This window comes from Taudactylus pleione, unplaced genomic scaffold (genome assembly GCF_031769625.1).
Source record: "Taudactylus pleione unplaced genomic scaffold, aTauple2 ptg000184l, whole genome shotgun sequence".
NCBI classification, from domain to species: Eukaryota; Metazoa; Chordata; class Amphibia; order Anura; family Myobatrachidae; genus Taudactylus; species Taudactylus pleione.
The window spans coordinates 6,008,809-6,020,819 of record NW_028284586.1 but is presented as its reverse complement, the minus strand read 5'-3'; the positions used below and the strand labels follow the sequence as shown (position 1 = coordinate 6,020,819).

General features: G+C 45.0%; 1 protein-coding gene across 3 annotated transcripts in view; it reads right to left on the bottom strand.

Annotated features, from left to right (window-relative positions):
• VWA3A (von Willebrand factor A domain containing 3A) overlaps positions 1 to 12,011 on the bottom strand; it is a 182,432-nt gene that overhangs the window by 108,060 nt on the left and 62,361 nt on the right. For all 3 annotated transcript variants that reach the window (XM_088476214.1, XM_088476216.1, XM_088476215.1), the window contains exons 10-12: positions 7,705 to 7,804; positions 7,521 to 7,586; positions 7,076 to 7,207 (exon numbers count right to left, since the gene is read on the bottom strand). In XM_088476214.1, the coding sequence (XP_088332340.1) occupies positions 7,076 to 7,207; positions 7,521 to 7,586; positions 7,705 to 7,804 (298 nt within the window). The remainder of the gene's footprint in view (positions 1 to 7,075; positions 7,208 to 7,520; positions 7,587 to 7,704; positions 7,805 to 12,011) is intronic.

Here is a 12,011-nt window from a genome sequence, read left to right as displayed (position 1 = left end):
CGCATTTCGATAATAAGATCTTTTTCAAGGCATCATATAGAGGAGTGTTTGACTCATTATTGTACTACATCACTTTCAGTATCACTGTCACAGCTCTTGGGTGGATAATGTGGATGCTGACTGTACGCTTGGATTTGACGTACACTCAGAACAAAAGCTCTGAATCTAATGTATTGACAGCTTTCACCAAGGACCCCCTCTCAGGGGATTTGAACTTCGCTGTGCCTAATACACAGATCGTGGCCCTAAGTCTGGGTTCCAATGTATGGATGGTGGTATGAAGGAACTGATGTCAAGCAGAGGCTGGTCGTCGATGCGAACTGGAGCGTAGTCATCAGGAATGGGTCAGAACCAGGTGGCAAATGCGGTACCAGGGAGTGAAGAAATCAAGGCAAAGGAATAGCCTCAGTCAATACCCGGAATCAGTAGATACAGTATCTGTGGTTAAACAGAATCAGGTGAAAATAGAATACCTCTGGGTCTTCCTGCTCATTCCCATTAGCCTCCTCCTGCCCCAAACAGGGCAGAGTGACCCATCAGGCAAATTAGGGCTCACCTGGGGCATGAGAGTAGCTATAGTGGGTGCATGGGGAGCCATTGCTATGGAACCCAGAAGCTTAGGGAGCCCCAAACCCAGCTCATATAGTGGTCTACCAACTTGCATACTAAGAAATTGGGTCCAGCCATTGCCCGGGCCTGAAAAGGGGGACAACTCAGTGGCAACCTCTGTCTTTCCCTATCAGTAACGCTCCACACTGATATGAACCATTTCCCACAATCCTGTTTTATGCTCATAGGCACAGCTGAGCTAATCAGTAAGCCCAGCATTGGCGTAGAGTTGGCTTCTCCTTGTTTACAGCCTTTGTGAAGCTGGGGGGGCGTGATTTGAGCTCAGAGAGTAGGACTGTCCCAGAAAGGGACAGCATCCCTAAATTAAGATCACCATTCAAAATGGAATGTCCTGCATTAGGAAGTATCCCCCACAGGTAGGGGCTGGTTGGTTGCCGCTCTCTGTGTGGCACTGTGTGGAATAATGTCTACTGGCAGCACTGCAATTTGGCATATTGAGCATTGGAGGGAATACAATTTGGCATAATATGAACTGGTCGCAATGTGTGGTATAATGTGAACTAGGGCACTTCTATGAGGCATGAAATTAACTAGGGTACTACTATGGGTAATAAAATTATGGGAATTGGTATGAAATACCGCCGGCCGCCGATTCCCGTCAGCGGCAGCCCAACATGAGCAGAGTTCCGAGCAGTGGAAGCCCGACAGCGCTGGAAATCCCGATCGTGGATAGGTGAGTATCTACTAACCTAACCCCCCTAACCCTAACCCTCCTTAGGGGTGCCTAACCCTAACTTCCCCCCCAAATGCCTAACCCTAATCCCCCCTCTAAGTGCCTAAACCGAACCACCCCCTTCCCCGCTGCCTAAACCTAAGTCCCAAGGGGGGGTGCCTAACCCAAAGTCCCCCCCGGGGGTGCCTAACACTAACCCTCCCTCCCCCTAGCCTAACCCTAACTCTCCCGGGGGGGTGCCTAACCCTAAGTCCCCCCCGGGAGCCCTAAACCTAACCCTCCCCCCCGCGGCTGTCCGCTCGCGGCGCCCGGCATCACTACGATCGGGATGCCAGGTGCCGGTCTCCCGGCGTCGGGGAAATGCGGGCGTCTACATCTAGACGCCCGGCATTTCACCCTTGCCGGAATATGACAGTCGGGAAGCCGGCTGCCGGTATTTAGGCAGTCGGCTTCCCGATTGCATACCAAATTATGGTACTACTATGGGGCATAAAATTAACTAGGGCACTACTATAGGTCATAAAATGAACTAGGGCACTATTACTGTATGGTACATAAAATGAACTAGGGCAATATTATGGGGCATAAATGAACAACCACTGTGGAGAGAAGTGTCTCTATAGAAGCATTGAGGAAGGGTCCTTTCAAAATATAGCTATGGAGTCTACAAAGTTCTGGCTACGCCCCTGGCCTGGGGACATGGGACACCTGGTGAGTAATCTGCTTAACCATGGGACCCGACGCCAATGCTGGTCCTTCCCCTCACCACCAGTGTCTCCGCCCCTCCCTTCTCTTCCTTGCTTGCTTCATTTGATTTTTTCTCTACTGCTCTACTCACTGGCTGGTGCATAGAGTAAATTCTTCACAGATAGGCAATTGTCTTGCAGGGGTATATTAATGTGTGAGTGTGTTAAAACATTACACAAAATTTTGCTACGTGCCCTTCATGTCATTTTATGGGACATGTTTGCTTTAAAAACTGAGACCTGCAAACTTTACTGTCAGAACTCCCTTGCTTCCTGCAGCAGGACTCTGACTCCAAAGAATTGAAGCTCATTGGCATCATGGGCATGTGTTGAATAATGTGATGGGCATGGGGGGGGCGTGTAACAAAAAATGTACTGGGTAAGGGGGAATGTAATGAAAAATGTGATTGACGGGGGGGGGATGTGATGAATTATGATGGGCAGGGGGTATGTTATGAAAAATGTGATGGGCAGGGAAGACATGTGATGGGCAGGGGGTGGATTGATGAAAAATGTCATGGGTGAGGGGGGGAGGGTGAGAAAGGAAAAATGTGATGTGTTGACTGGCATGTCAGGGAAAATCTGTTGGGTAGGGTGGAATGTGAGTAAAAAGCTGATGGGCATGGGAGAAGAAAGCAGTAGGGCAAAATGGGGCATGTGGGAAATGCTGGAAGTGGTGTGCAATTTGAAGAAGCAGCTGGTGGTAGATGTGTATGTGAGGAAAGAGCTGGTGGGCAGAGGGACATATGAGGAAGGAGCTGGTGGGCAGAGGGACATATGAGGAAAGAGCTGGTGGGCAGAGGGAAATATGAGGAAAGAGCTGGTGGGCAGAGGGACATATGAGGAAATAGATGGTGGGCAGAGGGATATACAGTATGAGGAAAGAGCTGGTGGGCAGAAGGACATATGAGGTAAGAGCTAGTGGGCAGAGGGACATATATAAGGAAAGAGCTGGTGGGCAGAGGGACGAGGAAAGAGCTGGTGGGCAGAGGGACATATGATGAACGAGATGGTGGGCAGAAGGGCTTCTGAGGGAAAAGCTGTTGAAGATTTTCACATCTTCATTATATTGTCCCCCTTATTTACAACATACACTTTGATGGCTGAACACGTAACTAAGAATTGTGCTTGCCCAACCTTGCAGTTTTAAGTGCATCCCTGTGGGGTGTGAGGGAAAATGCTCATGATGTGCTAGCCTTCTTGGACAATGCAGCTATCACTGCTACTTGAATTGCCCCCTATTATGATACCTGATGAACTCCTGCACTGTCAAAACCTAAACAAAGTGCCCTTCACCAATAACAACCCCCTTTCCCAGAACACACACTTGCTCATAGGTACTTGGTTACCGCCTGGACTTTGCACTTAATAACAGTGCAGGAAGATGATGATGATGTCCTCCATGACGTGTCCATCAACGGCGATTCCCTGACATCATCTTCTAGCGTGCTCTCTTAAGTGACTAGCGAAGCTGAACTTGGTCTTGAAAACCCCGCTAGGGTTGACTGTGTAGTTATAGGAGGGTTTCAAGCGGGTTTTCCGGATTTGGTGCTTGGCGTCAAGATCATCAAAGCGCAAATGCTCAAAGTTGTCCGTTCCATTTTTTACAGCATTTAGCCACTCCATTCTAACCAGTGCGAGTTCCTCCCAGATGTCGTAAGACAGGCCGCTTGAAGCCAGGTGACGCTTCAGGACATCCTTGTACCGCAGGAATTGACCCCCAGCCTTGTGCTTTCCACTCAAAGTTCGGAGTATAAAACCAACTTTGGCATCCGTACTAGGTGTCCACATCATTTCAACCGGCCCCTAAGCAAACACTCCATGCCATTCATCTTAGTCCGACGAAGAATCTCGGAGTTTGGTACACGATCCTGCCAATTCACACACAGAATTGCCCGAAGGCATTTCAAGTGGAGTCTGCCCACTCTTCTAATGTCTTCCATGTAGAGGCACCAGGTCTCAGAGGCATACGGCAATACATAGGTACTCGGCTACCGCCAGGACTTCACACTTAATAACAGTGCAGGAAGCACCAATATCAAAATATAGACATAGGAATGTGACACTCTAAGAACTCATATAGGGAACTACACCTAGATTTTCAGGTCTCCAATCCAGGAATAAACCCAAGCCCTTACTGCTTAGCTTCCCACACTAGACAGAAGAAGTCTGTCTAAAGCTAATTGATGCAGTCATACAAATAGCACTCCTAATCGGTGATTACCAGAATACTCTCCTGCAGTTAACGTCACTGCAAGCTAGTAAGTTAAGTAACTAACAAAAGGGTATGCAGTTATATTTTCACTGCATTAGTAATATATACAGCAATAGTAATAATTCCAGAATGATAATTCAATAAACATGAGAGTAACTGCAAAACTCAGTAATTTCTCTAGATACATAGCAAACTGCAGGATAAGACATTTAAAAACACATGGACTATTAAGAGTAGTATGTTAGCCAGGTGTACATCTGCTAGCAATGATGTGTAATAGAATGTATCCAGGAAACTTATCAGACAAAGAAACCAGCAATCATTCTTAGGCAGCTTGCAATGAGATAGAACAAGGGACCAGGCAAGACATAGCATCCTGTGAGAGACACAGCCAGAACAGAATAGCCCACACAGGCCCAAGAGCCAGCACCTGATTAAAACTGGCAAACCAATCACAATCGACCAGGCCAACGCCCAGGCTGACATCATCATAACAGGTGAATAAGTCATCAACCAATCTAATGATTCAGTCTAGAATCGACCAGCATCATTAGTATCATTTCCCAGCATTGGTTATAAGGCACAATGATCCCTATGGCTACAGGCATTTTCTGAAAAGTTTCAGTTTGTTTTCATCACTAAGTAGATCTTACTAACTGCTTTGGGCTCATTTTCATTTGTATGTAAATCAATTTTATGACACACTCTCAGATGTAGTAGCACACACCAACTTTAATGCAGCACTTATATGTGTTCCTTTCACAATCTCCCTGAAATGCTTTTTCAAAAGTAGGCAAGTATGCCCCCTTTATGTATTGTGCAAGTATACTGTCATTTCACAGTACCATTAAATAAATGCATAATAAATAGACAAGGGACTAGAACATATGATCACAAAAAGAGTGTCTAATACCAGTTGATTGTCATAAGTTTTTTGATGCTTTATTTTTGTGAAAATCTAGCATTTGGAAACCACCTGTCCCTAGATATGCTGCATTTGCCCTTGGGCAGCAGTGGGGCTAAAACTGCATGCTACATCAGATATCAGTGCATCTGCAGCCTTGTCAGCCACAAGCATGTAAGAGTTTGTTATTTTTACAAAATTTCTTTGAAGCAGCCAGAAATGCATCAGGTCGCCAAGGACCCATACCCCCTACAGCAGTTCTCCGATGCTCCTCAGCGGTACAGATAGGCGCATCTTCTATATACACAGAAGCCACACCCCTCATTCATTTGGTCGAGCCCTTTCCACCCACACTTCCCCACTAATTACGGTGCCCCCTGTAATTTTTTTTTGGATCCGCCCCTATGTATGAAGCATGTGCTAAATGCTGTGGAGCTGCTCTATATGTTACAGCTGTATTCATTTAATTGGTTGGTGTCTAACATGGAACTAATATTTTGTATAAATACATAAATAAGGTGACGCTCAGTTGCTGCGCCAAATACTTTAGTTCTGTTCTAGTTTCTAGCGCTATAGTTAAGTTATAATGTATTTCAAATATATACTTCATACCTTAATATGGGCAAGATTAGTTCATTGAGCATGGGTTTTGCATACCTTAGATATGAGCAGTTACAACTATTTGACTATACTTAGTCCACTGTCTTAACTTTGGGTGCCAATTAACAGAGTATTTTTGTTTGGATTAAACTTTCAGATTGTTTACCTTTAACGTGAATTTATTTTCAGATTTTTTACTTTAAAGTATAATAAAATTAGATTTATATTTATAATGAGTTCCTATGTTGATAATGTGACCAGATCAATAAGGGTTATGCAATTAATTTGCTAACCGCTAAGAGACTATAAAAACAGCAGAGCTGTTAAAAACATACACCTTGAGGAAGTCTGAATGCAAAATGCGTAGGGTTTCTTGAGGTGCCTGTTCTTAATGGATCCATCTCCTGGAGATCTGTTTAGACACCTGGTACCCTTAAGCTCGGTACACGCTTGTCGATATATCGTTCATTCGGCCGTCGTTCACAGACATCTCAGGCCAGCTCTGCAGCACAGCTGATGCCGATATATCATAGAGATATATAGATACGACTAGCTGTGTGTAAGCACGAGCCACCGCCCGCCCATACACTGGCTGCAGGAACTGCCGACACTGACATCACAACTGGTTGGGCAATTTTAAATGCTAGCCAGTCCATTTGTGATGTCTAGCCCGACATATCAAGCGGTCGATTGGTAAGCGAGTAATGCTTATCAAAGCGGACGCTCGGTCGGCACGATGGCAGGCCGGCCACTGGGTCGCTAAAGTGTGTACCCAGCATTACTTACAAGTCATCTTTTGTGCAGTAGTAACTTAAGTGTTTTTTTTAATGCTACGTAGATGTGTCATTCAGCACGTAAAATTTCCTGCCGCTAGCAAAACAAAATTAGCAAAGCTCCTACTCTATACTTACAATGCATAGACCACATCAGAGGATTTTACTGTATGTCTCAACTCGTTACTTACAATCTATAGACCACGTTATTTTTCTAGATGCTAATATATTACAATTGTTTTACAATGTAGTAAAACGCATTAACGATCAGTCCATTTTTATAAAATAGCCATTAATAAATGTTTTCATGGGCCAGCTACACTGGGAGATGTATCGAACTTTCTATAGAGGACGAGTGAACCATAGCAACCAATCAGATTTTAGCTATCATTTATCTAGTATATTCTATAAAATTATATCTACAAAATGATATCTACAATCTGATTGGCTGCAATGGACAACTTCCCTTCTTGTCCTCTCTGGAAGGTTTGATATGTACTTCCCCTTCATAGACCATAATTAAAATGAGCTCACCTCCTGCATTATACTGATAACGGTGTCATCCAGCCTCCCTTGCTGCATTTCCTTGATCCTGTTCAAGATGTCATCAGCTTTCTGCACCTCTTTGAACAGTAACTTAATATCAGTGCTGGCATAGATCTCATCCTGTTACAAACAACATCAGAAAGAACAGACATGAACCTAAGCCAGGGGTTCCCAACCACGGTCCTCAAGGCACACTAACAGTCCAGGTTTTAGGGATAGCCATACTTGAGCACAAGTGACTTAATTAGTGCCTCAGTTATTTTGATTTAACCATCTGTGCACAATCATGGATATCACTAAATCCAGGACTGTTAGTGTGCCTTGAGGACCGAGGTTGGGAATCACTGACCTAAGCATTCATTATCAAGGAACATGATACAATATTCTGATGGATCGCTGGCATGAGAAACCACAAGACTGTGATAAGCTTTACCTCTTTCCATGAAGAAAAGCAATGAAAATGTCCTCCAATTGTGTCTGCTAGCCTTTGTAAATCAGCCTGTTGTGGAATAAACAACTTGTTACATAATATATTTATTATTACATTTAAACTGAATGAAAAATACTTTGCTTTGGTTTAGCTTCTTGAAAATCACAAGCTAAGAAATTATAGTTACCTGCCCAATGCTGTCAAATGCAACAACATGGAATTGTAGCTTTCTTCCCAGAGTGCACTGCAGGAGGTAGTCAGATAAGACGTCTGAAGTCTGGTCAGGGCTGGCAACAAGAACAGTAATCAGAGTATTATAGTGGGGGAATTATAAATAATAAATGAGGATATTAATATCTATACTACCATTTTTAAATGTAGCAACTGACACAAAAAAATCTCACTGAAAGCAAACGTGATTTGCAGCCATTCAGGAAGTAATCAACTATTGTAAATCTTTATTTTATAGTGATTTAAATTTGAAATGACCACATCTATCTCATGCAAACTGACATAATGGGGTACATTTACTAAAGTGAGAGTTTTTAGAAGTGGAGATGTTGCCTATAGCAACCAATCAGATTCTACTTAACATTTAACTAGCACCTTCTAGAAGATAATAGCTAGAATCGGATTGGTTGCTATGGGCAACATCTCCACTTCTAAATACTCTAACTTTAGTAAATATACCCCAATCAATTTTCCAAACCTACCGCGAGCCCTAAAAATTGCCAGACATTACAAAATCACCAATTACTCAGTGTTTAACATAGAATAGGCCAAGCCTATGAAGGATCTATTTTGTTATCACTGTGGAAAAAGACTAAAAAAAGATTAAGAGGTTTGAGATGGCAAAACAAATTTTTGTACGGAGCTTTTCTCATTAGTTGTGATGGCTGATTCATTTCAATGAGGTTACCGGCTTGTACACTGCATATGCAAAATACAATTTAAGTATATGAGCAAAAAAAATTAATAATACTAGTGTGCACAGGGCTGTTGTCTGTATGGGGAAGACTGCCAAATCAGCATGTCAATCTTTCAAGCTACCAGTCCGGCCCTGATAAGCAATGAGGCTCTTCCACAGACTACAGCAGCTCAGAGCAGAAGACAGGCACAGCTGGGAGAGTTCATTGTTCTTGCTTCAGAAGTGCTTGAACGGAACAGGGATCCTTCTTTGTGCTACACTTACCACTTATTATAGAGCACCGAGGCTCTTCCCAAACTCCCTGGACTGTGAAGCATAGGGGTGTTGTGCAAGACTGGAAATACCGGGGTAGCAATTTTGCCAACTCAATGATCCCAGTATAATGGATACAGGGACTGATTCAGACTTGTACTCAAACCGAATGGTTTGCGTACAAGTCCGATAGTGTGTGCACATGTACAGATCGGGCCCAGCGTTATTGTATGCAGTGCCTCCTAAGCATCGGCCTGATTGACTGCGGATCACTATTGTGATTGCAGCTGCAATTACGCACGTAGTTCTGCTGCAAAAATATGCTAATGTTTGCAACTGCTCAGCCAGCATAGATCCGCCCACTACCACTTTCTCACATCCGTAAGACCTCGCAGTCCTGCGTAAAAATCGGTAACATTGAGTAACATCAGCCCCTCGTGTAGAATTACATCAGGTCTGACCTGTCTCAGAAATTGCAAGTCTCGTTGCATGCAGTGAGCACTTAAGATGCGTATACCTTCACAGCGGCTAATTTATGCACGCCCATGCAACGGCGTTCAAACGGACAGGCACGCCTGCATTTCTCCGACCAGTCCCACGTCACCACCCCCAAACTCTGACGTCCCGTCACTCACTCTGCGATGGCTTTCTGTCTGCATGCGTGATCGCAATCCTAACCTGCGCACGCGCACTGCGGTGCATATGCATGCGCAGTACGCACCATTGGGCGATCTACGTACACTGTTGCAATTGTGATCCGTAATGATCAGGCCCCTAGTTGTGTATTGTGCTCAGGGGCGGATCGGGAACTTAAAGTGGCCCTGGAAAGAATTCTGATAGTGGCCTCATTCGAATTTAAACTGTAGGCACCTCAACACAAACATAAGTGGTGCTAGCAAACAGCCAATTTACAAGCCATAAAACACAGAGAGCATCTTTATGCCTGCTATATAGTACAAACAGCATCCCAGTTAAGGACATAGCTATAGTAGGTGCAGAGATTGCGGCTGCTATGGGGTCCAGGCCGCCTCTGGGATCCAACCCTCTCCCTGCACTGAGTTAGACTGCCATCTCCTGAGCCCCAGCTTTTCTATTCTCACCAGAGTGCTGCTGCAGGCAGAGACGGCCCTAGGCATAGGCAAGGTAAGCAAATGCTTAGGGGCACCCAAGCCTGCCTAAGGCCGGTGTTCAGCAGAGGTTTGTGGTGGTGCACATGGGCGGTGGGGCTCTGCTAGTAGTTAGGCAGCTGCGATCGGAGCTCTCAGCTCCGATCAGGCAGCAGCTGCAGCAGGCAGCTCGCAGTCAACAACAGCAGGCTGCCGCTGTGGGAGCAAGCAGGGCCAGGTAGGCTGGAGCAGAGTAGCAGACTGTCCACAATGGGGGCAGTGGGCATGAACAAAATGGCCGCTGGTCGCTGGAGGAGGGCTGCTGCACATGCCAAGCCGCAGCAACTCCTCATCCCATGGGCCTTTGCGGAGTACAGCAGGTTGAGCCGGCACTGAGTGCCAGCACCACCCCCACAAATTGTAGTGGGAAGGATTCAGCAGGAGCTGCAAAACAGCAGGGGCAGATGCACAGGCAACCAGCCAGACAGTTTTAAAAAGTAAGTGACTGTGTTAGAAAAATACTTGAATTAAAGTCAGCTCAGCCTGTAGTGAGGGGTGATTGTACTGTCTGCTGGCCGGGTAAGGGGTAATTAGAGATGGGTGTTGTCTGTGACTTGATCTGTGCTGCTGGGATGAGGGGTGTTGTGCTGGGAGAGGGCAGAGGGGTTCTGTATGAGGGGTGGTGTGCTTGGTGAGGGGTGCTGGATGAGGATTGCGGTGTGGGAGAGGGGTGATGGGTGTTTTTGGCTGCCTCTGTGATCTGTGCTGCTGGGTGATGGGTGCTGTGCGACAGGGAGAGGGGAGCTTGGTCAGAGGTGGAACTAGCGGCGGTGCAGCCGGTATAGTGCACTGACCTGGGCTCGCCGCAATGAAGAGGCCCGCAGCAGTAAAATGAGTCATTTTACGCCGTTCACCTCTGTGTCATGGGCCTTAACAAAGGAGGATGTCTGGATAGTTGTACATTTTGTGCGGTTAGCAGTTAGCACATTTCTTTGACAATAAGAATAAGACATGGTGTCCGTGTTTAAACACTAAACTGTGTTGGTGGGATTATATGCTAGGAAGTACTAACAAAATTCTTGCCTAGGGCACCAATTGCTTAGGGTCAGCTCTGGCTGATGGGCATATGGGCCCAGAGCTGATCCGAGCTACAGCCATCTCCAGCTGCTGCCTGCATGCACTGTGATGTCACAATGCAGGTCACAGCCCAGTGTAAAGGATGCCCAGCTACTGGCAGCCATTCTGTGGTGACATTTGGTCCTACATTGATAATGTCTTAGTAGTTCCGGCTTTATTTAGGTAACTTTGGATAACGACACCTGATATGAAGTTTGGATTATATCTTACAATAAGGTCCTGTACAGCACCACCTCTTTAGGAAAAAAATCTGAATAACATCTTCAGGTAAGGAGTTGATAACAAAATTTGGTCTGTCACCCTTATCCCTATATCTATTCAAATATCTATATATAATCTATATAAAAATCTATATATAAATCTCTCTCTCTCGCTCTCTCTCTCTCTCTCTCTATATATATATATATATATATATATAGATAGATACCTATATAGATTAGATACATATAATATATAGGGGCCGGGCGTCAGGATTTCGGCGTGGGGCTAATGATAGGCGTCGGTATTCTGACTACATCCCAATATATAGATAGATGATATGTAGCCATATTATATATATATATATATATATATATATATACACACACACTGCTCAAAAAAATACAGGGAACACTTAAACAACACAATGTAACTCCAAGTCATTCACACTTCTGTGAAATCAAACTATCCACTTAGGAAGCAACATTGAATGACAATCAATTTCACATGCTGTTGTGCAAATGGAATAGACAACAGGTGGAAATTATAGGCAATTAGCAAGGAGTGGTTCTGCAGGTGGTGACCACAGACCACTTCTCAGTTCCTATGCTTTTTGGCTGATGTTTTGGTCACTTTTGAATACTGGCGGTGCTTTCACTCTAGTGGTAGCATGAGACGGAGTCTACAACCCAGACAAGTGGCTCAGGTAGTGCAACTCATCCAGGATGGCACATCAATGGGAACTGTGGCAAGAAGGTTTGCTGTGTCTGTCAGCGTAGTGTCCAGAGCATGGAGGCGCTACCAAGAGACAGGCCAGTACATCAGGAGACGTGGAGAAGGCCGTAGGAGGGCAACAACCCAGCAGCAGGACCG